Source organism: Brachyhypopomus gauderio, chromosome 9, assembly GCF_052324685.1.
Source record: "Brachyhypopomus gauderio isolate BG-103 chromosome 9, BGAUD_0.2, whole genome shotgun sequence".
In the NCBI taxonomy this organism is placed as follows: Eukaryota; Metazoa; Chordata; class Actinopteri; order Gymnotiformes; family Hypopomidae; genus Brachyhypopomus; species Brachyhypopomus gauderio.
This window is the reverse complement of record NC_135219.1, coordinates 9,999,780-10,026,000: the sequence shown is the minus strand read 5'-3', so window position 1 is coordinate 10,026,000 and position 26,221 is coordinate 9,999,780. Positions and strand designations below refer to the sequence as shown.

At 45.5% G+C, this 26,221-nt stretch overlaps 3 protein-coding genes across 5 annotated transcripts; 2 read left to right on the top strand and 1 right to left on the bottom strand.

Moving 5' to 3' along the window:
* Positions 1 to 912: 912 nt before the first annotated feature.
* On the top strand, positions 913 to 10,647 carry kctd1 (potassium channel tetramerization domain containing 1). The gene is made up of 6 exons (XM_077018220.1): positions 913 to 2,573; positions 5,160 to 5,224; positions 6,075 to 6,265; positions 7,731 to 7,875; positions 8,087 to 8,392; positions 9,361 to 10,647. Exons 1-6 carry the CDS (start codon positions 989 to 991, stop codon positions 9,523 to 9,525), a joined length of 2,457 nt encoding a protein of 818 aa, XP_076874335.1. The 5' UTR covers positions 913 to 988; the 3' UTR covers positions 9,526 to 10,647.
* Positions 10,648 to 11,018: 371 nt separating this feature from the next.
* Positions 11,019 to 19,581, top strand: taf4b (TAF4B RNA polymerase II, TATA box binding protein (TBP)-associated factor). Of its 3 annotated transcripts, XM_077016197.1 has the most exons (16): positions 11,072 to 11,207; positions 11,636 to 11,786; positions 11,874 to 12,001; positions 12,182 to 12,493; positions 12,577 to 12,714; positions 12,850 to 12,972; positions 13,056 to 13,145; positions 13,229 to 13,399; positions 14,409 to 14,535; positions 14,808 to 14,916; positions 15,077 to 15,246; positions 16,346 to 16,476; positions 16,667 to 16,792; positions 16,907 to 16,963; positions 18,254 to 18,370; positions 19,222 to 19,581. In XM_077016197.1, exons 3-16 carry the CDS (start codon positions 11,876 to 11,878, stop codon positions 19,354 to 19,356), a joined length of 1,932 nt encoding a protein of 643 aa, XP_076872312.1. In that variant the 5' UTR covers positions 11,072 to 11,207; positions 11,636 to 11,786; positions 11,874 to 11,875; the 3' UTR covers positions 19,357 to 19,581. The 3 variants fall into 3 exon arrangements, with proteins under 3 accessions (XP_076872310.1, XP_076872311.1, XP_076872312.1); XM_077016195.1 differs by having other exon boundaries at positions 11,019 to 11,786; XM_077016196.1 differs by lacking the exon at positions 19,222 to 19,581 and adding an exon at positions 19,025 to 19,208 and having other exon boundaries at positions 11,019 to 11,786.
* Positions 19,582 to 21,567: 1,986 nt separating this feature from the next.
* On the bottom strand, positions 21,568 to 25,789 carry psma8 (proteasome 20S subunit alpha 8). Its single transcript, XM_077016981.1, has 7 exons — positions 25,562 to 25,789; positions 24,795 to 24,921; positions 24,402 to 24,526; positions 24,087 to 24,209; positions 23,865 to 23,984; positions 23,705 to 23,767; positions 21,568 to 22,111 (listed from the first exon to the last, which is right to left on the bottom strand). Exons 1-7 carry the CDS (start codon positions 25,661 to 25,663, stop codon positions 22,016 to 22,018), a joined length of 756 nt encoding a protein of 251 aa, XP_076873096.1. The 5' UTR covers positions 25,664 to 25,789; the 3' UTR covers positions 21,568 to 22,015.
* Between the last annotated feature and the right edge of the window lie 432 nt (positions 25,790 to 26,221).

The following is a 26,221-nucleotide window of genomic DNA, read 5'->3' as shown; positions in this document are numbered from 1 at the left end:
ATAGACATGATAAGTTAAGAACAGAGCCAAGTATGAGGGTTACAGGCACAGAGTCGTATATTCATACACAGTAACTAAATAAAGCTGTAATGAAGGAAAAGGTCAGGAATACTTTCTTACAGTAACTTACTCTTCAGGGTGTAGCATACCGAACATATTCCCCCTCTATCAAGAAGCTGGCTTAAGAGAAAGCGCCTCAGACTCAAACAGGTCTGCACTGTCAAAGTGTTTACTGTATACTGGGCCGTGGTGGGATGGTTTATTCCCAGTACTGTGTCATTATGGTGGAACTCTGACATGTGGCAGTGCTAACCACACAACATGTTTTAAAGTTCAGAAGGTTATTGAGGCTACCATTTCCAAGGTAACTGACCTGAACAGGTCAATCTGATACACAGTACCTATGATGACAGATAAGATGATTCCTCATAAAACAAACACATGTTGCATCATCTTATGCACAAAAGGGAATATTAATGACAACCCCCACCCAGACTCTGGGAGAGCTCTCAGAAGAAGCCTATCTGTGGGGTATAGTGCAGTAATTTTGTGTGTGCGCGTGTGTGTGTGTGTGTGTGTGGGTGGGTGGGTGCATGCTTGTTTGTGTGTGTGTGTGTGTGTGTGTGTGTGTGTGTGTGTGTGTGTGTGTGTGTGTGCGCGCGCGCGCGTGTGTGTGTGTGTGTGTGTGTGTGCAGGTATTTCAGAGATTGGTGCATTATGTTTGTTGAAACATAAAAGGGTCCAATATTTTTTATTCATTGTGTATATTCACGTGAGTTTGCGTGTGTGGATGGTGGGGGGTGTGAGAGAGATATTATGGGATAGATTTAATTTTGGAAATACTCACTACCTTCTCGCTGCACCTTTAAGAGCGCGTGCCTGAGTTCGTAGCTGAAGGTCACTAAAACACACAAAAAAGCTCTCAGCTCTGCGGTCCAATATAGCGCATGCGCACTGCCCCGGGACTCATACACTCTCAGACTGCAATATGGCGAGAATGCCTGGCAGCGGGGACCGCTGCTGTAGCGATGAGACGAGCCCTGTGTCAGGGGAAAGAGAGAGGGACGAAGGTGAGGGAGAAGAGGGGGAGGAGGGAGAGATACAGGAGATCCAGATCACGGGCGAAGAGGGGGAAGAGTCTGAGGAAGAAGCCGAGCTAGGCTGGGAGGAGAGTGGGGAGCCCCAAAGCTGCGCCACCGTGGAGACCAGGGAAGCGGTCCTTATGCGGAGTACGGACCAGCGCTGCGGGGACGAGCTGGACTCGGTGGCAGGAGACCCGCTCCTTCTCGCAGCTCTGGACTCGGATAACGAGGGAGACATGCGTCGCTCCCCCTCGGACCGGTCCAGGCTGAGCGAGAACACGCGTTTGGCCACACGGTACGCGGTCCGAATCTTCAGGGAATACCTGAGCGAGAAAGCTCAAAGTACGGACTTTGAGAGCATGGACAAACACGCGCTGTGCAAGGTCCTGCGCTCCTTCTACTCGGAGGCGCGCTCCAAAAGCGGCCAGTTATATAGTAAATCCTCTCTCATCAGCATCCGGAGCTCCCTTAACCGCTACCTGAACGAACCCCCGTACTGTCGCACGCTGGACCTCACCAAGGACCCCGAGCTGCGCAGCGCCAACCTCGCGCTCGCCGCGGTTATCCGCAAGCTGGAGGAGCAGGGCGCCGGTCCCGTGGTGCAGAAACAGGCGATCACGCGCGCGGACCTGCGGAGACTCTACACATCGGCCGTGTTCGGCGCGAGCTCTCCTTTCGGGCTGCTGAACAAAGTGTGGTTCGAGACGTGCATGTACTTTTGCACGCGGGGACGGGAGAATCAGCGCGAGCTGGAGGAAGACTCGTTTGGGCTCGCCATAGATGAGGACGGCAGAAAGTTTGTGTACTTTAAGGCGCTCGGACCCTATCACAAATCTCGCTCCGCGTCCTGGACTAAGAAAAGAACGGACACGGACGACGACAGCCTCCCCCGCATGTATGAGACGGGCACGGAGTTTTGCCCTTACGCAAGCTTCGTGAAGTACCTCTCCAAGCGCAATCCTTTGTGCAAGGCTTTTTTTCAGCGTCCGCGCGACCACTGCAGCGAGAGGGACACGACCTGGTACGAAAACAAAGCGATCGGCAAAAACCTGCTCGGCACGAGGATGCAGATGCTCTCGCGGGCTGCCAAGCTGTCAAAAACCTACACCAACCACTGCATTGGCGCCGTCTCCATAGCAACACTCAACAGCATCGCGGGCATCGGGTCAAAGTTAGCGCCTCTGCATGCCGCCCCGGAAACGGTCAACGGAAGCCAACAGCAGCATCATTTCCAGCTCGTGCTCCCTTACGTGCGGAGTTCCGAGGACACGCCGGACCTCAAGCCGCATAAACTGTGCAAGCGCCCGCGGACACAAATCAGTCCGGTAAACGTCACTGGACCGGGGCCTGACGCCTCTCCAAAAAGACTGTGCGTTCGTGCACCCGCAGAGCGCACAGACCCTCCGGTAGTGATCACGCTTAGGACTGACCCGCCTGCTGTCACCCCCGCACGAGCACAACGGAGACCCCGCGCTTGTGTTGCCAGCGCAGGTAATAACAAGTTAAAATGCCTTCAGTGGTGGTCTCGTGAAGAGGGAAAGTTCCATAATGGTCTAAACGGGCTATAAATAGGCAATAAACAGGCAATAACGCATAAGCACTGTTTCAAAGTGATTTTGGGCTCCATCAATATATTAATTTGTGGTAAATGCATTTTTCCCAAATCCACTTAATTCTTTTTATCTGCATAAATTTTGACCAATCTCCAAATATCATTTAATTTTTGTCTGAAGGTATGTGAGACATTAGAAGTTGGGCAGTGGGCTATATTTCAATGTTACATTCTTCCTGAGTTTTCCTTAAATCCCGCCTGGACTCACTTCAGTCCTGGTTCAAAACCCACCTACAGGTCTGGACTGTTCATGTGGCTTGAATGGGATAAGTCACAATATGAGGAAAAGACATATGGTCCCTAGCACACAGGACACTGCAGCAGAAAGAAGCTTTACAGTAATACAACAGATTGCTTCTTCCCACTGCCCTCTCTCTCTCTCTCTCTCTCTCTCTCTCTCTCTCTCTCTCTCTCTCTCTCTCTCTCTCTCTCTCTCTCTCTCTCTCTCTCTCCTCTCTCTCTCTCTCTCTCTCTCACACACACACAACATGGTTATCACAGTCTGTTCATATTCCTAGTGTAAATTTAAAGCTTGTGTACAAACCACCCCATCTGTATGTTTTAATTATAATGACTACCATAGTAATAAGGCTGGAGTTACACCAGCTAAAAGCATGTGTTCTTTCACTAGGATCCAGGTTTGAGTCCCAGCTGCACCATGTTCTGTCTGTGACCGGAGTTCTGTGAGGGTACAGTACTCAACAATCAAACACGTTCATGTGACATGGTCAAGCATGCAGAGGTAGTCTGTGGTCCTGTGGGGTTAAAGGGCAATGGGTGGGGTTAAAAGGGAGTCGTGTACTGGAGGAAATAGGCGAAAATCACCCAGTTGAACTGGTGGAAGAGACCTATTACATCAGCAACAGACAAGTGAGCACAACTCTCACAACAACCACTCATGGGCATATACAGTGTGTGCACATACACTCACCTGCCACTTTATTAGGTACACCTGTCAAATCAGCCAATCACATGTAGACATGGCCAAGACGATCTGCTGCAGTTCAAACAGAGCATTAGAATGAGGAACAAAGGTGATTTAAGTGACTTTGAACGTGGCATGGTTGTTGGTGCCAGACGGGCTGGTCTGAGTATTTCAGAAACTGCTGATCTACTGGGATTTTCACGCACAACCATCTCTAGAGTTTACAGAGAATGGTCCGAAAAAGAGAAAATATCCACCGAGCAGCATTGTGGGCGCAAATGCCTTGTTGATGCCAGAGGTCAGAGGAGAATGGCCAGACTGGTTCGAGCTGATAGAATGGCAACAGTAACTCCAATAACCAGTCGTTACAACCGAGGCATGCAGAAGAGCATCTCTGAATGCACAACATTCAGGCGGATTGAGGCGGATGAGCTACAGCAGCAAAAGACCACACCGGGTGCCACTCCTGTCAGCTAAGAACAAAAACTGAGGCTACAATTTATACAGGCTCACCAAAATTGGACAATAGAAGATTGGAAAAACATTACCTGGTCTGATGAGTCTCAATTTCTGCTGTGTATCGACGGTTCAGGTTGGTGGTGGTGCAATGGTGTGGGGGATATTTTTCTGGAACGCTTTGAGCCCATTGATACCAATTGAGCATCATGTCAATGCCACAGCCTACCTGAGTATTGTTGCTGACCATGTCCATCCCTTTATGACCACAATATACCCATCGTCTGATGGCTACTTCCAGCAGGATAACGCGGCATGTTATAAAGCGCGAATCATCTCAGACTGGTTTCTTGAACTCGACAGTGAGTTCACTGTACTCAAATGGCCTCCACAGTCACCAGATCTCAATCCAATAAAGCACCTTTGGGATGTGGTGGAACGGGAGAGTTGCATCATTTATGTGCAGCCGACAAATCTGTGTGATGCTATCATGTCAATATGGGCCAGACTCTCTGAGGAATGTTTCCAGTACCTTGTTTAATATATGCCACGAAGGAGGCAGTTCTGGAGGCAACCCGGTACTAGCAAGGTGTACCTAATAAAGTACCCGGTGAGTGTATACATGAATGAGTGTATGTGTTTGTGCATGTATGTTCATGTGTATATTTTTTGTTTGTTTGTTTACAAAACCACATAGAAGAGCACACACATGCAAATCTGTATATGGTCAAAAAGCATATCTAGATAAAGGTCCTAAAATACTAATTTGATTTGTGCACTTAGCATATCCCAGAGCTCCAAGCAATATGATTTCAAACAAAAACACACTATAAAACAGTATGATATTAATCCAAACAGATCATTAAAAACTCCTCTAATATGGCAGGAAGTTTATCAAAGGCTCGAAAATGCATCCCTGGCCCACAGTGCTTTTGCCCATAGCTATATGAGTTGCATCCAAATGGCGTTCTCTGTACAGCCTGTTTTGCAGTTTATTTATCAGTGCTGTGCTATGGCAGCCTGACAGCGTGCTGCTTTAGCACACGGTGTGCATGACTACTGAGACGTAATGCTTATTTTTCAGGCCGGTACAGAAGCAAGCTCGTAGAATTTGTCTTCTCTGCATGGTTCATCTTCAGAGACGGTCAGGCTCAGATAAGATTACTGTGCTCACAGCTAAATGGGCGCTGATGTGTGGCTACACTAACAGCGCTTATGTTTCGTGGTTTGTTTGCTTTTTTGTGCTTTAGAAGAGTGAGATAGCCCACGGCTGTTGCACTGGGCTTCGGCAAATGCTGACCACTGAGATTTAGCCAACAGCTTCCTCACAACACGAGCAGATATTATCTGAGACAAAGCCACACCGTCCTCACACATACTAATGAGGATGATTATAGCACAAGCACAATAACGCCTGTAATTACCTGCTGATAGCAAAAATTAGAGACAGCAAATGTACTGACCATTAGTGAGATCACTGCTGAACTAGTGATACAAATAGAAGGTGGAGTGAATGTTGTGCTGTTGTTTGGGTCGTGCCTGGATGTGGATGGACCTTTTTTAAAAGTCATTTTCACCTCTCTTGTTTGGCAGTGCTGTGGCCTAAATTCAGCACTGTCCTCTCGTCACATGGTCACACAAGCCATTAAGGGGACTGAACATTCACTGCAGTCCCACAGGGATATGTTTTCTGCCCCCAGGGCCTGACTGTCCAACTGTCTCTCTCTCTCTCTCTCTCTCTCTCTCTCTCTCTCTCTCTCTCTCTCTCTCTCTCTCTCTCTCTCTCTCTACTCTCATACCTACACATATAAGCACAGGCACTGTGTGCAAGAAGGTGTGTGTCATCTCCACTTAATTATCAACCAGCTCTTTTTCTCAGCCTGTGCCCAGGACACTACAATGTTTCAGATCAACTATCCTTGCCAAATAATTATAAAAACACTCAAATCCACATGCAGATTATTGTTTTGTGTGTGTGTGTGTGTGTGTGTGGTGTCAGGAGCACCGCAGCAGTAGTGTGGCCATGTCGACCCGGCCGCTCTTGGCGCCGTCACCTGCCTCCCCGCTGGGCACGGCTGGCATCCCGACTCCCGCTCAGCTCACCAAGGCCAACGCACCGGTGCACATCGACGTGGGCGGACACATGTACACCAGCAGCCTGGCCACTCTCACCAAATACCCAGAATCCAGGTAACAACACACATCTCAGAGTACAACTCTATTAATAATGAAAGACTACCAGCATTCCAGCTAGCAAACTAGCAAACTCTAGTCTGAGCTGTTCAGAGCAGTGTATTCTTGGACTTGTGTAAGACTCCATATGCCATTTCTGTGTTTTCTAGCTAGTCCTGCCATCGGTGATCTTTGTTCCATCTCTTTGTCTTGCCCAACACGTCTGTCACCTGTAATTGCTTCTTCTGTTGGTTTTCTACAACAGATGTCTTGCTGGCTTGGTTTTGCATGTGTGCTTCATGTGTGAGGCCCTTTGTCCTTTACCTCGCTGGATGAGCTGGTGTGTGTCCGTCTTTCTGTCTTGTCTGTGCTCATTAGCTTGCTGACCGGTATAATTCTGCAGTGCCAGGAAGCATTAATGTCTCGTGGCTGCTGACTGAGTCAAAGATGAGACGAAAGGCAGAGAGGAGCCCACAGCAATGATTCCCCAGCCAGCACAGTATCCCACTGTCACTCACCAAGTCTCTCTCTCACACTATCTCAGACAGTCTCAAACAGTCTCAAACAGTCTCATGTGTCTTAAATTGATTCATCCAGGTTCATACAACATTACAGTTTCATACAGTTTTACTAACTCACAAACTTAAGAGTCTCAGACATAGTCTCATAGTCTCACGCAATCTTTCTCTCTCAGAGAGTCTTACAGAATCTATGCCGGTCTCAAGGAGACACACTAAATCTAATCTACTGCATTTCATGGTGTCCGAGACAGTGCCAGAAGTAAGTGTAAGACTGAGCTAAAGAAAGAATTTCATGAAATCTCATGGTGACTCCTGTACTCCCACTGCATCTCAGAATGGTTAGAGCCTCCAGCAGGACACTGCTCCCGCACGGCAAGCCTGGCTTCCTCGGCCCTCACAGCACTTACTGCTGCACCTCAGTGTTCTCAGACGGTGTGGAGATGGGCGTGGGGCTAACGAGCTGTTGTCAGAAGCCATGAGTGATGCCTGCAGCCCTGGGCCATCCCACCTCTGGCTATGACATCACACACCTCATGGTTGTGGCGATGGTGTCAGCTCAGGCATGCAGCAACCACACAACCATACCATCTGCAGCGGCAGACGCAACACGGGCTGCCCACTGTGACGCTGATGCCTGATAATGACACAGAGGTGTGTGTGTGTGCCCATGCACACACTCCCATGGGCTTAAGGGAGCTCCATGGCATCTGTGGAGAATGAGCAGTCTTGTCAAGCTTGCCTGCTGTTAAAAGACAAATATCACCAGCACACAGATGCACACACTCGCACGGTGGCTGGTAGCTCCCTCACGCGGCAAACTCCAATGTGTGTGTTCATCTGAGAAAAAAAACCCATCTGCGAGATTTTTAAAATGCGCTTAATACACCAGTTCAGTAAACAGTCTGGCTGCAGAGATCTCAGTGCTGAGCCCCGCGGTCTTCCTGCCCTGCTCCACCTCTCAGGATCGGACGTCTGTTTGACGGCACCGAGCCCATCGTGCTGGACAGTCTGAAGCAGCACTACTTCATCGACCGCGATGGCCATATGTTTCGCTACATCCTCAACTTCCTCAGGACCTCCAAACTGCTCATCCCTGACGACTTTAAGGTGAGCTCCATCCGGCGGCCTAGATCCCACTCCGGGTTTTACTTCCAGCCAGTTTCCAATAAACTATAATTGGCTCACACCGCATTACAGGAAGTAGTCGGACCTGCTTTTTCACGTTTTGTTTGTGTGTTCATGTGTGCACGTGTGTGTTTGGCACCTGTGTTTGTGTGTGTGTGTGTGTGTGTGTGTGTGTGTGTGTGTGTGTGTGCAGGACTACTCTCTGCTGTACGAGGAGGCACGGTATTTCCAGTTGCAGCCGCTGCAGGCCGAGCTGGAGCGCTGGCGTTGCGAGCGTGATTCTGGTTGCGTGGCCCGGCCATGCGAGTGTGTGGTGGTGCGTGTAGCTCCTGAGCTGGGAGAGAGGATCTCGCTAAGCGGCGACAAGGCGCTCATCGAGGACATCTTCCCCGAGATCGGCGATGTCATGTGCAACTCGGTCAACGCGGGGTGGAACCACGACTCCACTCACGTCATCCGCTTCCCTCTGAACGGATACTGCCACCTCAACTCTGTACAGGTAGGTCACTGCACACGCTGCACACAGCACTGACAGACCGCACAGTTCCAACACATGCTACACATGCACTACGCTACATTCTCCACTTTACTGAATGCAGCAGTTGCAGTTGACTTACCTAATGATATACAGAGCTGAGGTGCATTTGCACCGACTGTGGTAAGATATCCCAAGTGACCCAAGTTTTTGTAGGACTCACAGTGGTTACTACAGTACAGTACAGTACAAACCTCAGTCTAAGGCCAATTAAAGTATGTTAGATTTCACACACTGTGTGTGTGTGTGTGTGTGTGTGTGTGTGTGTGTGTGTGTGTGTGTGTGTGTGTGTGTTTGTGTTTGTGTTTGTGTTTGTGATGGGTGTTTAATCCCATTTGGTTATTAAATCCTGTGGCCCCCTGGCGCCTGCAGCCAAACTAATGGAGCATGTAGGAATAGCCAAAGACAGTGAGAGAAAGTGAGAACAGAGACGAGAGGTTGTAGAGATAAACATGCAGCTGAGAGAGAGAGGAGACAGAAACAAGGGGGTGTGTAAAAGAGCAGAGACTGAGAGATGGAGGTAAAGGAGAGAAAGGAGGAGTTAGAGGGAAAGAGAGGGTGAATAGCCTAAGGATATACTATCTCACAGCCCTGTGAAGATCTGGGAGACAGAAAGGAGTGTGTGTGTGTGTGTGTGTGTGTGTGTGTGTGTGTGTGTGTGTGTGTGTGTGTGTGAGAGAGAGAGAGAGAGACAGAGAGAGAGAGTGATGTTATGTCTCTCACAATTTCAGTGCACATTTTTATGTACAGTTTAATAGTGACTTTTATTCAGAATCATATTGGGTCTTTAATTCATTGGGTTATATTGCTGCTGATAATGTTCTGTGTAATGCAGATGTGAAAACAAGATGAACTCTGTGTGTGTGTGTGTGTGTGTGTGTGTGTGTGTGTGTGTGTGTATGTGTGTGTGTGTGTGTGTGTGTGTGTGTAAGGTTCTGGAGCGACTTCAACAGAGAGGTTTTGAAATTGCTGGTTCCTGTGGAGGTGGAGTGGATTCGTCTCAGTTCAGCGAGTATGTCCTGCGGAGAGAGGTCAAGCGGGGTCAGCGTGGGGTCACGACCTCCGTCATCCGAATTAAACAAGAGCCACTGGATTAATAGCCAGAAAGGGAAGGAAGACCTTTGGAAGACGAGGCCTGCAGCTGCAGGGCTGTGTGTGCTACAGCCCTTCAACTACATACCACATAAGATCTCAACATTTCAAAAACAAAATAGGTTGTTGTTTTTTTTTTCCTGGTATTTTGGATGGCCACTTCTTTAATCGTGCACAGTCCTCCATGCATCAAAAATGAGATTACGGCAAGGCAAAGGTTTGTTTTAAAACTTTTCCACTTCTGTTTGCTAAAATTCACTGGCGACATCAAAATAAATTCAACCCAATCAAAGGATCACTTTCTCATTCACACTGTTCAAAAACTGTATTATTTATCAGTAGCATGTCCTCCATGAACAGACCTAACACTAATTAATCACACATGCACACATACTAAACTAAATAGATTATGATGCCAAATACATTATGAAAATCATTACTTTTTACATCGTGGAAAAAATGTACACATTGTGTGGGCTGTTGAGAATGATTTGACTGTTGGTATTTTCTGCGTCATGTAATTTGTTTCTCCAAAGTTATTTTCTCCACATCAATTTAAAATAACCAAGCAAATGTAAACAAAAGTGGATTAAGGTAAAACGCCTGTAAAGCCCGTCATCAGATATTTGCATATTTGATATTTGTTAAAATTATGATATCTGTCTCCGAATATGTAAGGGTTATAAAATAAAGCCCGGGATATATTTCTACTGTAAAGTTAATACAAGGGCAGAGTCAAGATTTTTATACATGTCCGTCCTAAAAATAAAACTGGAGAATATGTATGGATTCTGTCATTTCCTGAAAACACATTGATAATCTTTTTAAAAGCAATGTGGCACGAGTAATAAACGTATCAGAAGTACAGACCACCTTGGTACACGCAGCACCGAGCACCTTAATACATGTAACCACTAACCACGAAACTGTAACGACGCTCACGTTCTAAACTGCTCCTGTTACATCGTGTGACATATATGACGTATGAAATATTACAAACACTCACAACTGAGCAATATTTTGCATAGATTCTACGCCGAACAGATTTTTTAATTTGCTTCAGTAAATATCAAGTCTCAGACGACATTTTTCGATGTTAATATGAAAATTAAAAGTCAAATTAGGTCCTTTCCGTGTCTTCTGTTATTTTCAGCATGGCCGAATAAGTATCTGTAATTACTCGTTTTGCAGATTCGGATCTCTTTGACACAAATGCAAAAGTAGACTAATATAACTTTTAGAAACCTACAAAAATCTTTCCTGGTCTGTGGGTCCAAAAAAGTCCAAGAGCCGTATGTATAAAACAAGGCTTTAAATGCGCTGGGGCTATCTTTACACCAGCTGCACCTCACGCCCACTCTTTCATCTTATGACTGACAGTCTTTTGGAAATAACTGCCATTAAGTGGAAACTCTAGCACCTGATGGGCAGACGTGGCTCCTAACACCGCTGATTTTAGAAGAGGCGTGTGTGCCATTTAAAACGCCTTCCGAAAGCTGTTAGTTAGCGCGTCAAAATCCGTCTTCATGTGACACGTTAAAACAAGCTCCAAATAACGTATTTTGACATTACGCGTTTACACGTTGATTTGTAGACGCTATTACAGTCAAGTGATGTATCATGTCTTCAAACAAAACCGCAATCGACTTCAGAAAAACGGGAGATAAGTCACCTGGAAAAAGTCCAGGTGAGTCGCCCAGCAGCGGAGCTGCTTGCAAACCCGAGCCAGACGCGTCAGTATCGAGATCGGACGAGCTCCCACGGTCCCTGTGGACTCACCTGACGGGTGAACAGGGTGCAGGACAAACCCCTAGTGCCCAGGTCACCCACGCGTCTCTTCCTGTAACCGGACAGTCCGTGGTTTCAGATGAAAACAACAGTCCCGCGCTACAGCCAAGCGAGGCACGTGAAGAGGAACCTACCTGTCCTGACGCACCTTGCGCCGTGCTGACGAAGGCTGCGGAGGCCGTGGTGCCGGTCAACTCAACGTCTCCCTCCGTGCCTCCTGCTCCAAAGATCGTACTGAGCCGCGCAGCTATCAGACCCACCACCCCACTGGCAGTGGGGGCAAGAGTGCTACCAGAGGCTAACAGGGTTGCTGTGGCTGGTGTGCAGGTGACCCCGAACCAGACCCGAGGCCCAGGTGCAGTGCGAGGAGCTATAGTGACATTACCGAGGGCATCTACTCCGCACCAGACTATAGCTGTGACCAACGGACCTCGGACCACCTCGATTCAACTACCTGCTAACTTCCACATTCCACAAGGTTCGTATTGATGCTATTTCAGACACAGTACGTATCGACTTATAATTTAATATTGGGGTTTTGGGGTTTTTTTGTGGGGGGGGCTAGGCATGGTTTTAATTCGCAGTGACAATGGGCAGTTGATGTTGGTATCCCAGCAAGCTCTGGCCCAGGCTCAGATTCGTGGATTAGTTCCCAAACAGCCTGGTGTCACTACAGCTTTAAAACCACAGCAGGTATGTGTGTGTACATGTGTGTGTTCACGATTGTGCATTTCGGGTGTTATAGCTGTTCAGTGTACTTGATGGTAACTACATTTTGAGAATGACCACAGGGCTTCTGCTTATTCTATTTACAAACATCTTGTTTAATGTGTTGTCTTGTTTAATTATAAGTACACATTGTGCTATTCGCAGGGAAATGCCCCAGCCACATCCATCATCAGAGTGTCTCTTCCACCTTCGTCTGCGACTGTGGCCACCTTAATAAAACCTGCCTCCAGTGTAGGAACAGCTGTCCTGAAGTCCACCCCCACCACGGTGACCTCCATAATCAAACCCTCCAGCACCATGGCGAATACCATCATTAAACCATCCTCAGGGACCACTGGCCCTGCGCCAATCCCCACCACAGGAACCAGTAAAGCCACTCCGAAACTTCCCATCAGTGTTTCCACAGGGGCGAAGACCATCTCCGCTACTGCTGTTAGCAGTACATCATCAGTGAAGGTAGCATTAGTTTTGCACCACTGAAGATCTGGTCTTTGACATGTGAGATGCACAAACACTGGAGATCTTTTGTTGGTTTGCAGTGTGCTGGAAAGTCGTCCCTGTCTCCATCGGTGACACAACCCGTCCATCCTGTTGGCAGTGGCCCTCGAAACCTCCACCCCAATGTTCCCATTAAACCAACCATGAGCAAAGTTTCTGAACCCATCACTGTCACAGCGGTGAGTGGAGACCTCTGTGGAGACAGTTCGCTGTGTGTGTGTGTGTGGCACACGTGTGAATTTCGCTGGTGTTCATGAACAGATTTTGGATTTAAGTTGCTGTTCTGAAACGCATTTGTTTGGTACGCACTACAGGAAACGCTGGAGAATGTGAAGAAATGCAAAAACTTCCTGGTCACACTGATGAAGCTCGCCTCCAGTGGTACCCGCTCCGGGAACATGGCGCAGAACGTTCGCGCTCTGGTCAAGGACCTGCTGGTGTGACCTCATGCTGTGTTATTGCAGTCATGTTTCTGCGGCCAACGGTACGGTCCAGCTCTAACGTGTTCTCTCTCTTTGAGGATGGCCAAATGGATGCGGAAGAATTCACCCAAAAACTCTACGTGGAGCTCAAATCCTCCCCTCAGCCGTACCTGGTCCCTTTTCTTAAGGTTTGATCTCTTTGCTAGTCTTGGCTATGCGTTTGCTATAGAGAGGGACTCTCCAGGGAAAAGATGGCATGTCCTGTGTCCAGAGGAGCCTGCCTGCTGTGCGTCAGCTCACCCCCAACCCTCAGCTATTCATTCAGCAGTGTGACCAGCCCAAGCCCACCTCCACCACCAGCAGCACCACCCAGAAGCTCAGCTCCTACTCCACCAACTCGCAGGCCCCTCGGGCTGGAGTGCAAGGCAGGCCCCCTCAGCTGGTAAGCACCAGTACCCAGTCCAAGTTCAAAATGTATAATCTGTACATGTCCAAGTATTAGTTTAAGGCTATTCTTGAAAGGCGTTATCAAGCGGTCTTTGTGTTCTGCTACCATGTGTTTTATATTGAGTCATTGTGAAATCTTACAGTACTGTTCTCAGGATGCTGAATTTCCTTTTTAAAACTTTGCCTTTTTTCTTTTTCTGAAGACTAGCACTGCATTTGGCAAATTAATGATCTGAGCCCAAGTTGCTAAATGCACTATACAAATAAAACTGAATTTATTTGAATAGAGTGAACAACATCTACTACAAACACTAATAAGCATCAGTTAAAAAAAGCGTTCAGATATCAGATGGCTTCTCCCCTCCTCCCAAAATCAGAGGGTTGGGTTCCAGTCTGATGGTATAAAGTGTCCATAAAATGTACAGATGTACAGCTGTTACTAGTCCATCGTAATGTTACCAGCTATTCCCAGTATAATGCCTCCTGACTATGCGAGTACCAAGTAGTTCTGCGTGAGTTCTCCTGTGTGTTTGAGAGAGAGCGACCCCCCCCCCCCCCTTCTGAAGTGTGACTCATTTTTATGACATTTTCTCCTCAATTTGTCTTCATTCTCTGGTTAAGTCTCTGCCGCCTACACTTCAGTCTAATTCACTTACAGCCACCAGTCTCCCATCATCTCCTCTTATCTCACACTTCACGCTGTCATTCTCATATAATGTGATTTGATTTCTCATAATCTAATATCCAAATTCTGTTTGGTGCGTTGTTTTGGGTCGGAGGATCTCCAAGAGTGTCCTGACTCATTTTTCCAATGTCTGACAGAGGCAGAAAAAAATACATCAAACGTTGAACATTGACAGACATCAAAAATATCCCTCTTTACTTGTAAAGTAGAAGCTGGTTTTGATATTCGCATCAGATAAGTCAGTAATTCCATATGAGCTCAGTGTACTATAATTGGTATTTCAACCTTTTAACTTTGGTCTCTTGATCTACTTGGTCAGGTTTTACAGCAAACCAAAGGAATTGTGGTTGGACAGCCCCCGACAACATCGCCCTGCGTGTTGCTGTCTGTGCAGAACCGAACACAGACCAAGCCGATGGTCATTCAAGCCAGTACACCGCAACCAGGTAGAAACAACCGCCCCCCCCCCACCCCCCCCCCACAAGCTCACACACACACACACACACACACACACACACACACACACATCCTTCATTTATTTATTTATTTTTAACACAAATGAATTGTGCAGTGTCTGAGACGGAACCGGTTTGTGTTAATCTATTTGCGGTCTCTGTTGCCCAGTCTTTTACATCTGGGTTCATGGAGCTGCTGGAACACGGTGACCTCTCCACTGCAGTGTGTGTGTGTGTGTGTGTGTGTGTGTGTTTTCTTGCAGGGGCTTCTGGGAGGCCCAGCTCCCTCCAGGCCTCTAAAGCCCCCTACCGTGGGCCACCTCCAGCACTGCATGCGCACGGCTTCAAGGACGCCACCCCGAGCTCTTTCCGGTAACCACGCCGACACTGTGCTCTTCTCCGCTCTGCGTCGAGCTGTCTGTCGAGACCTAGATACGCTGACGTCTGCGAACGGCTCTTCAATCGAACACGTTCCCTTTCTCGACGCGCTGTACTTTTTGATCTCGTTGTTCTCGCGCCTTCCCGTCTTTAGGGACGATGACGACATCAACGACGTGGCCTCCATGGCGGGGGTGAATGTGAGCGAGGAGAACGCTCGTATTCTCGCCTGCAGCTCTGAGCTGGTGGGATCGCTGGTGCGCTCCTGCCGTGACGAACCCCTCCTGCACGTGGCCGTCCTACAGCAGAGGGCGCTACGCATCGGTAACGCCGACATCACACGCCTCCGCGTGGAGATCTCCGCCGCTGGCCTGGTGGAATTTGCCTCCCGTCTTTGTGTACATGAACCCCGTGAATCTCTGCTTCTGTGTTTGCTTTCCTCCGGGTAGCCCTCCCTCCCTCCCTCCCTCTCTCTCCCCCCCTCCCTCCCTCCCTCTCTCTCCCCCTCTCTCTCCCCCCCCTCCCTCCCTCCCTCCCTCCCTCCCTCCCTCTCTCTCCCCTGCCTCTGTGTCAAGGGCTGTTTTGAGAGACAGAGGGGAGAGGCTTACTTTGATCAGCAGTATCTTTTGACGAGGCTGTTCTGCCTAATCAGTATTCTAATGACTGTGGACCAGCGCAGGGTTGCCAGAGTGGCAGGAATCCATTCCTCTGTGCGGATCAAAATAAGCACAGGAACAGGGAGGGGTGCAGAGACGTAGAGCAAAGTAGCCGGGAGGTAGGGGAGCTGTGAGGAGGAGGCGGAGGAGACGGAACGATGAAGTATGTGGAAATGAAAGAGACAGGGTTGGCCTTGCAGGAACTCGGCCTACATCAGAAGGAAAGGCCAAACAAGATGATCACAGAGTGTTTGCACATGTCTGTCTACTGAGCAAGCATAACAAAGAGCAACACTTCCTGTCTGGCCCTGTGTAAATGTGGTGAATACAGCAAATGTCACCGTAGGAAAATAGTCACACAGTTCCCTAACTGAAATGTGATACTGTGGTACGTACATTTGGTCATTAAAAAATCTTTCCATAAATGGAGGGAAAAACCATGAATAATAAGTATGTATTACCAGTAATGTGAGTAGGATACAGGGATAACTAGCGAGCTTTCATATAGACCAGCGTTTCATTGCTGATTGTCTAAGCATGCATTCGAGAAGCCTGAAACCGGTGCATCTTTAACCTTAGTTGGTTTTACATGTGTAAATTACTCTTGGATTATTTATGCTGGGCTGAACAGTATTTTCACCATGCACAACAGTCACGTACAGGAACACCAGGCAGCAATGAGAAGATGGTTCGCCACATTTGGGCCGTTTGAATGCCTTCAAGTCCATGTACCGTGTGTGTGTGTGTGTGTGTGTGTGTGTGTGTAGGTGGTTCTCTGGGTGTTGTAGAGGTGAATCCAGATGTTCTTGTCATGATCTCTGAAGCCACGCAGGAGAGACTCAGAGATCTGCTGGAGAAGCTCACAGCTGTAGCGCAGCATCGTGATGTCTCTTACAGGGTACACGCCAACTTGAGTCTCCACACCACACACGCTTTGACACAGTCATACGTATCTAGTGCATCACCACCAGTGAGTGACGGAGGGTTTGAAGAATCCGCTCTGTTGGTTTGTCTGGGAGACACCTGAAGTCACCCGAAGTGCTTTTAAATGTTCGGTCTTTTGTGGTGGGTGTTTTGTGTGTAATTAGGATGACTGGCGACACAGCCAAACAGACGATGTTCGATCTCAGGTGAGGTTTTTGGAGCAGCTCGAGAGAATGGAAAAGAGGAGGAGAGAAGAAGAGGAGAGAGAAACGCTACTGCGCATCGCTAAGGTAGAGACTGCACATATGTATATGCGTGCCGTGTGCGTGCGTGCGCGTGTGTGTGTGAGTGTGTGAAGGAGAGAAGGGTCCAGTCATCCTGTGTCTTGTTTCTTTTACTTTCAGAGCCGTTCCAGCAGTGGAGATCCTGAACAGATCCGGCTAAAACAGAGAGCAAAAGAGGTGTGTGTGGTGTGTGTGTGTGTGGTGTTTCTTTTTCTACCTGTGTTTGAGCTGCTGGGTGCCTCCAAGGCATGTGTAATGGTTATATCTAACCATATGTGTGCCACACACATACCACAAACCCTAGAGACTAGTGTTTTTCTGATTGGGAGCTAATTTTAATTGAGTTTAATTGGAGCAGAAATTGAAGCCTGAGGCTATAGAAAGAATGAAAGGCCTCTACAGTGTGTGTGTGTGTGTGTGTGTGTGTGTGTGTGTGTGTGTGTGATAGATCTGTTCATGGAAGACACCATTGGCTAATCAAAGATTGGTTATGGATTTGATTATTCTGAAACCTACAGTCATTTTATGTTTTGGCTATGTACTCTTTACAGTACAATGGACTAAAAATAGATTGATGAAGTTAGTGTAGAAGCTGTGTGTGTGTGTGTGTGTGTGTGTGTGTGTGAGAGATTATATACATCTCTCTCTCTCACACACACACACATCACCTGCTTTATTAGAAAGGCCCATCTTGTAACTACACTGTGGCCATGTACATGGTTGGTCATCCTGTACCCTGTTCATCACTGGTCATTGCTGACCACAGAATCACTGCTGATTGTGATATGAGTGACTTGTTTCCAGATGCTGAGCTGGTACAATTTTACAGTTTTATCATTGTAGTGTTGCTGGGGTTTTTCTACATGTAATTTTTACTACTGGGTTATGGGTGGTGTTCCCCTCAAGCAGGGAGCAGGACCTCCTGATCTGAAACATGCTGCATTATAGTGTGAAATGTGGCTGGTGTGGTGTAGAGGGCAACGGTGTCGCCTCTCCTGTGAGAGTCGTGCTTCAGTCCCCATCTGGGGAAGTGCTTTATTCTATACCAATAAAATAACATCATTTTGAAAATTCTAACTTGCTCTGGATAAAAACGTTTGCCAAATGCTAAAACTGTAAAATGTGAAGAAGAGTTTGATGGTTTGCGCATGTAGAGCTGAAGAGAGTCATGGGTTCAGTAAAAGGACCCACTAGTGGATTTTGCTCCTTTTCTATTAGTGTGGCTACTGACCGCAATAGCTGTATGAATTTGTAAATGTACAGAATCAACTTGAGTGCTGAAAACCAACCAACTTCTCCAAACATCAGCAGCCAGTAAGTAGACCTTTGCCTATGGCAGTGTTTTTTTTCAGGGCTTCTCAAAACTCTCTCTCTCTCTCTCTCTCTCTTTCTCTCTCTCTCTCTTTCTCTCTCTCTCTTTCTTTTTCTCTCTTTCTTTCTCTCCTTCTCTCTCTTTCTCTCTCTCAGATGCAGCAGCTGGAACTGGCTCAGATGCAGCACAGAGACGCTAACTTGGCTGCTCTGGCAGCTCTAGGGCCCCGTAAGAGGAAACCTCTGGAGGCCCCTGGGCCTGCGGCAAACCAGGTACCGAAATGTTTACACAACCACCTCCATGTGTGTGCATGGGGGGGGGGGGGGGGGTCTAGGTTGTAGAGACTGAGCTTGGAACGTTTGTACATTTCACAGCATCTACTTTTTGGCTCAGTGCTGAGCTTGCTTTCTGAGTGTAGTTTGAGAGCCTGGAGGGATGCTGATTTCATTTTAAGTCAGGCACTCTCTACAGCTACCACTGAAGTACAAGTGTGTATTCGTGCTCACTTGTGTATTTGTTTCACAAGGGTTTTAATAATGGTTTTTGTAAACCTTAAGCACTTTTTGTTTGATGTAGGTGCTTCATCTACTCTGAAGTTGTCACTTTCCCCACAATGACCATGCCATATAATACCCAACCTAAGATGATTTAATACTAGACAGCAGTACACCCAACATGTAAATGTATGTATGAATAAGGGAATGTATTATCTCAAGGGCAGGGAAGTGGTGTGTTTTTCTCTTAATGTTGATATCATTAGCTTGGTTTGGGGAGGGAGGGGGTGTGGAGGAGTGACTTAACAAAAGAGTTAAGCTTTGTGTATTTAGTTTAGGTTAATTCATTTTTAATTAGTGGTTTAATTCTGCTTCCTTTAGGCAGAAAGGTATGATAATGAAGGAAAGTGTGTGTGCGTGTTTGCATTGCAGATATTAACCATAAGCCTTTGAACAAGATTACCCACATGGTCTAGAATCTTCTCTACCTCGGGGGATTTTACTTTTTTATCTTTCGAGTGGAGCAAGCGTCCTGTACAGAACCACCAGCACAGCCAATCACGTCGGAGGAAGCAGGACAAGGGAGACTGGCTTGGTCAGCTTTAACTCTCTCTCGCTCTCTCTCTCAGGTGCTAGGTTTACATGCACAGAGAACTTGTCAGAAAGTTCCAACGCGAGTGACTTTTCGAGATCTGGTCTTCTGCATGGAGCAGGATCCGACACTTAAACACTCTCTCCTGCTCTATAATGCTTTCTTACGATAAACACGCACACACAAACACATCTGTCCAAGTTTCAATAGATGCACTGTGTTAAATGACTTCTTACCTTGAGGTATATATCATTTCTGCATAAGAGGAATTTATTATTTATTCTATTCCCATTTGTCATAATTTCCTAAAGATCTCTTATTTCTTGAAGATATTGTTTGGCAAAAATAGACATTTGTCATGGAGACTAATCACACTACCTTGCTAAATTAATCTGAAGAGTTCTCATTAAATTCTGAAGAAGCAAACTTGTTTTTTTGAGATGCATGGTTTGTATGAGCACTGTGAGGAAAATAATTTAATTTCATTTCAACTTAAAAAAAATTATTGCCTCATGATTATTCAACCTTGCTAATGTTACTTGCAGTCTTTAATTACTATTTTTTTTTATAATAATTGCATTGCTAAATGAATGAGAAGATGGAACTTGAGTGTTCAAACAAGCTCCAAGGCAGTGGCATAAAGATCAACCCTGATCATTCAGAACAGGGTGCAGCCTCAGGGGCTTGCACCAACCAATCAGAATAGGCCACTGCTGCATGCAAAAGGGCTGACCAATCAAGGCATGATACAACCTAAGATGCCACAGCCAACCAATCGGAGCAGGATATTGCTTCAGGGAATATGAGATGACCAATAGGAAAAGTCACAGGAAGCAGCCATCAGAACAACTTCACTTGAAGTTGGGAGTTTACCAACAAAACAAGGCCAAAATTAACCAATAACGGATATGGCATTATCTGCCTTATACACAAACGCTGTTCAATAGGATAAATAACTGCAATTTGATAACCAATATAAGATAACTGTAGGGGATTTTTATAGAGGAATCTGGTTCCTACTGGGGTTTATATGGTGTAAGCAGATTGAGTATTTTGTTTTTCCACTGATGAATATGGACATAATGTACCTTTTAGAATATGTAAGATTTTTTTTTTATGGAACTATACTGAATTTCTACACATTTCAAGGAGTAAAGATTCGTAGGAATGGCGATCTGGAAGCTGGTCTTACCTGCTCTTCCTTATTTTCTCAATGCGCCTGCCTAAGGCAGAGGATTTTAAAATATTCTATTAGCTCCGAATAAGCAGAAAACGAAATGCTGGAAGCTACGTGCAGCTACGGTACATGCCCACAGGAGCCCCAGTCCTATCTGCACACCACAGTTGTGTGTTGGTGAGACGTTCAGATACGTACACAGCCGAGCCAAAACTCCTTTCAAGTGCATGGCCTGCAGTAACCCACAAATGACACACAAACAAATTCTCTTTCACAAATGACCACTGTTCACTTTGGCCTATCGTGGTCGTGCCCAAGCCCATCAAGTCATGTTCAAGCAATGCTTAACTTGAGTAAACTCAATTTATTGCAGCAATAAATCACTTTAGATGAGTTCAGGCCACTACAAGAGGTGCTGGTGTGATCCTGCAGGCCTCTCCACCTTATGTGGCACTGTGAAATGGTTTGTTCTTATTGTGCCAATATCATAGTGATATCACAACACATTTTTCTTAAATCAAGATTAAAGAGATAAACTTTTTTTTCTTTACGAAATATAAACCTCAATAAAGCTGTAACCAGTCATGAACCCTTTTTTAATAGGAACAATTTAATAACACGTAGACTGGCTTTGTGATAGATTAGAATTAACTGCACAACCTCAGAAAATGGTTTGTGAGAGGGGGTGTATGGAAACACACCAGATACCACACAAGCTCTCTGGTTCCATCTCACGTCCTATCACAATCCTCTTCCCAGCGTTTCCTCCCCTTTGTAGATTTTTTTGTTGAGCACTGCATCAACACTTAATGAAACTTTTACTAAACAAGGGGGTGTCACAATTGTTTTGGACATGAAAGTTTAAATTAATCCATTATTCAACACATCTTCACACTGGCTAGAGTTTCTTGTCGGTTGTTTCGGTTCCCTACCCAGATCAAACACAGAAAACAAAACCGCTTGGGGTTTACGGCCCACTGAAGAGATGTCACAGAGAGAAACAAAAGGCTAGTTATCTCATATTAATAAGTATGATCATGAATACAAAGACAAACATTTATAACAGTGGCTTATTGTCTTTTATACAGAAATGTGTATAAGTCTAGATGGTCTTTCCTAAAACCCAAAACGATGAAAACGTACATCAAGGAAAATGTGCTTTCCACCTAGCGGTATATAGCAATGACGAAAGATCCAATCAGAAAATACAAACCAAAATACTTTATTAGGGCCTGTCATTTTGAGCACATCCTCACAAATTCATCAATAATAGTAGAAATCCAGACAGCACAAATTGTGTATTTAGTCAGGAACTACATACTGAAGAAAAACCATCATTTGTGTAGTTATTGTACTTAATTCAAGTGTGTATTCACCCCCAAAGCACATTTTACATGTACAGGAAACCTGTGTAGAACATTTTTGGGGAGGAAAAAATGCATGACAAAACATTGGTGATAAATACTGTTAATACTAAAGCTCAGTTCTATCTGCAGCAGTCCCAGTGAATTTATGAAAAAAAGATGGATATCTTAACGGGGAAAGAAGAGAGTTCAGGGTGGAGGAACCTGATGGCTGCGTGCCAAGTGCTTCTGCCCACATCAACAAAACTAACGGAGAATGGGAGATGGAGTAACGTGAGGGTGCTCGTGACCTATGAAGATTTCTTTTGCTTCTTCTTCTCTGCTTCCTCTTCTTTCTCCTTCTCGATCTCAGCCACCAATGTCTCGATCTCCTTGGACTCTAGAATCTGATGGACAGTGAAAATCAGACAATGCGTTTCTTTTTTCATTAAGTATTCGAGATGGCACTGAACAGACACAATATATCACAAATCAGGCCAAAATCAGCAACAAAAATTTTTGGACTGGCGATAGTCACAATACACCCTGGAACTAGCAGATAGGTCATGTGACACTAGACAGGTTAGTCTGAGATCACATAATAGCAGCTGGGTTAATCTGGGTTAGTCTGTCATTCTGATAAGCCAGTGTGTGGGAACAGGCGATTCACCTTCTAGTGAGAGCTAAACAAGATTAAAAAAAAACACATTTTAGCACCATTCTCCACCATGAAGCCATGAGCAACAGTGTTTTGTTTATTCTTTAAAAAATGAATTGACTATAAAGTAAAGGAAAATCAGAGTTCAGAGTTGGGGGAAAAAAAGGGGGAGCAACTGAAACCTGACAATCATGTCACCAACAGACACTGTGTAGAAACGGAAGGGAAAACTTTATGCTTTACTCTTCTAAACATTTTTGTTAAAAGGTTTTATCATTTTATTTATCTGTAATATCTATGAATGATACCTGTAAAAATATAATGTAAAAATCTGACATAAAAAATTCCCCAAACAACAACAACCCAAACCACAGCTCCACCATGGTTTTGATGAGAAAACCTCATATATGTATCAGGAACGTTCAAAGGCAATATACCAGATCTCTATTAAGTGTGCAGGAGAGATGCTGAGATAACAACCCAAACCGAGTCGGTTTCCTATCGTGTCAAAATTTCAATGGTTTTCAGCAATGTAGCATGTTCACATTATTTTCACAAGTTAACAAGTTCCCAAAAACGTATCACACAGGATGAACGTCGTCCTGACACAGGTAGCACTGCAGCTCAAAGTGTGTCTGCTGGAACGGCGCAACCCTGCACAGGTGTGGGGATTACGGAGCAACCCTGCACAGGTGTGGGGATTACGGAGCAACCCTGCACAGGTGTGGGGATTACGGAGAAACCCTGCTCAGGTGTGGGGATTACGGAGCAACCCTGCACAGGTGTGGGGATTACGGAGCAACCCTGCACAGGTGTGGGGATTACGGAGCAACCCTGCACAGGTGTGGGGATTACGGAGCAACCCTGCACAGGTGTGGGAATTACGGAGCAACCCTGCACAGGTGTGGGGATTACGGAGCAACCCTGCACAGGTGTGGGGATTACGGAGCAACCCTGCACAGGTGTGGGGATTACGGAGCAACCCTGCACAGGTGTGGGGGTTCTGATCTGGTCGCAGCACTATTATTAACACTAGGACCTGTCTGTGAAGCACAACTACCGTCTACTCTGGTTAATATGCTTGGAATTAATGACTCAAATCTTCCCATTTCATTAACAACTGGCTAGTGTGTGTAGAAATGGAGAGCCTATACAGAAAATAACAAAGTTAGAACTTGTGCAGTATCGAGGTCTTCCAGATTGTTGGCACATTAACTTCAATTCAGTAGTTCTGAGGTTGCTGTAACTGTAGTGGGACTGATGTAATCATCTAGTTTAACCAACCTAGTAAACCAAAACACTTTAAAATAAAACACATCAAATACTATTAAGTATAGACTACCTTAAGGGGCTGGGTTCTCCTGATGACAGCCAGCTCAATGTTCTTGCCACCCGACTGAACAACCTGCGTAAGAATTTAAACAGTATCAACAGATACAGGCGCATTTCATTCTGTTTGAAAAAAGAATATTCGTATTTGACTGTATGTTTAAGATGTTTACCTCCAGCAGGGCTTTAATGGCCAACTTGATGGCGTCGTTGTCACTAGCAATGGCTTCATCTGTGTAGTTCTTCTCCAGGAACTCCCTCACGGTCTTAGCACTGCGGCCAATCGCATTTGCCTGGTGACACAAATATAAATGAAAAGTTGCTTATTTCATCATGTAACAGATAACCAGACCAACAGTAAGCACTGTTAATGGTACAGTCCTATCCTCTCTTACCTTCCAAGCATGGTATGTTCCTGAAGGATCTGTCTGATACAGACGAGGAGTCCCATCATAGTCGAAACCCACAATCAGGGCTGAGATGCCAAAGGGACGTCGGCCATTGCTCTGAGTATACCGCTAGTGAGGAATCAAGGGAATACAATCATATTAATTATATAGCAAAATAACAGATGGCATTCATCTTGCTGCAGGTAAACTTTACCAATAGTTAAAGCCCTTTCTAAAAAATGGCAATGACTATGCATCAAACCAATATAACTCTTCTTTCCTTCTGTAGTGGTGAACTGTGTGGTTTGTGAGAAGTGGTACCTGTTTAAGAGTTGCAATGTATCGAGTGATGTATTCAACAGTAACAGGGTCCTCCACCGTAAGCCTGTGACTCTGACATTCCACTCTTGCTCTATTGATGACTATCCTTGCGTCAGCTGTGAGACCTGTAGAGAATCGGGACAGACACTCTTGTTTTCAGGTACATTCGTGTTATGGCTTTAATGTTTAGAAGGATGTAACAAGGACAACAAGGTCTTGTCTTCCCTTTCACAACTCAATCTGACATGATAGGACAAGAACAGAGTGAATAATGAAAACCAACAAGCAGCTCATCGGATTACATACACCGGCTCAAATGACTGGGTATGACAGAATGGCTCTGGTACATTCAGAGGCTCTGCTAGAACACAGCCAAGCTGTGGAAACCTTTACCTGCAAACGCCATACACACATGCTCATCCAGAGCGCAGATCTTCCGAACAGTCCTCTCCTCCTGTAGTTTTGCCACTGACTTTTTCTCTACACCCAGGACAACAATGTCCTTTCCCCGGATTCCAACCTGAAGGAAACATCAAATTGAAGAAAAATCAAAGAGGATCTGAAAAGTCAGAACTAGGTTGTAATCCCACGTCGCCCTCCACAGGTGTTGGGGTACATCACATCTAGCCAGTACAGCACAGCCCAAGTCCTCCCCGTTGTCTTGTAACCTAACGAAGCTACACACCCATACAGATGTCCAATGGCATTATAAATGTCCCGAGTGTATAATGTTCAGTTTTCCGTGTTAAAGTTTATTTATCATTACTTATTCCGCCTGCAAGCACAAAACCACTACCCAGTGTAGTAAAGGTACCGCAGAGGTGAGTTTTGTAGGATGAAAACTAGCGTTGAACTCAACATGCAAGTCACGCTCAGCTTACTTATTCAAACGATGCTAACGTTAGCTAGTTAGCTAAGCTAGTTAGCCAGTAAGAGGCGTTTATTCGCCATGTAGCTAATGTGTTAGCCGTGTTTTAGTCGGTTATTTGGCCATTTTAACTCGGTGACAAAACACAAATATTCACAATCACTCCGAATCTCACGGGTTTACCCGGACTTCTAGCTAACTAAAACGTTAGCATCGCTGCTAACCTGAGCTACTGAGAACACGTTAGCTAGCGTGCTAACTAGCTTGCTACATAGCTAGCAGGAATACTTACAGCTGTAGAGCCCTTCTTCACGGCTTCTTGCGCATATTCTACTTGAAAAAGATGACCGTCGGGAGAGAAAACAGTTATAGCTCTGTCATATCTAGCTGCCATTTTTGCAAACTAGACCTGTGTTTTACATACACTAACTGTTAACCGGCTAAACTGTAAGCAACAACTTCCACAACCTGCTTCTCTATACAAGGGCGTCAACTCGCATGCGCGAACACAGATTGGCGTTGCATTGTGGGAATGGTAGTATTTGGAAATAATGCGTACGTTTGGGATAACCATACAGTCTATACATCTTCTTCTGACAGTAGACCTTTTTACTTGCACATTTTGCTGTCTATAGTCTAGACTATCTGGACTTTTGTTATTTTACAGACAGCATAACATAATATATTACATATTACTACTACTACTACTAATAATAATAATAATAATTATTATTATTATTATTATTATTATTATTATTATTATTATAAATATATATTACGATGTCCAGCACTTTCTGTCTAGAGGAACACAGTGATTGTTACTCTATATAATTGTTCCTTGTTACCCATACAGTCAATTCTATACTAAGCTTTGAATTAGTTAATTCTGAATAATTTTGTATTTATTTGTTTTATAATTATATAATTATATCCCCCCATTTATTTCAGTATA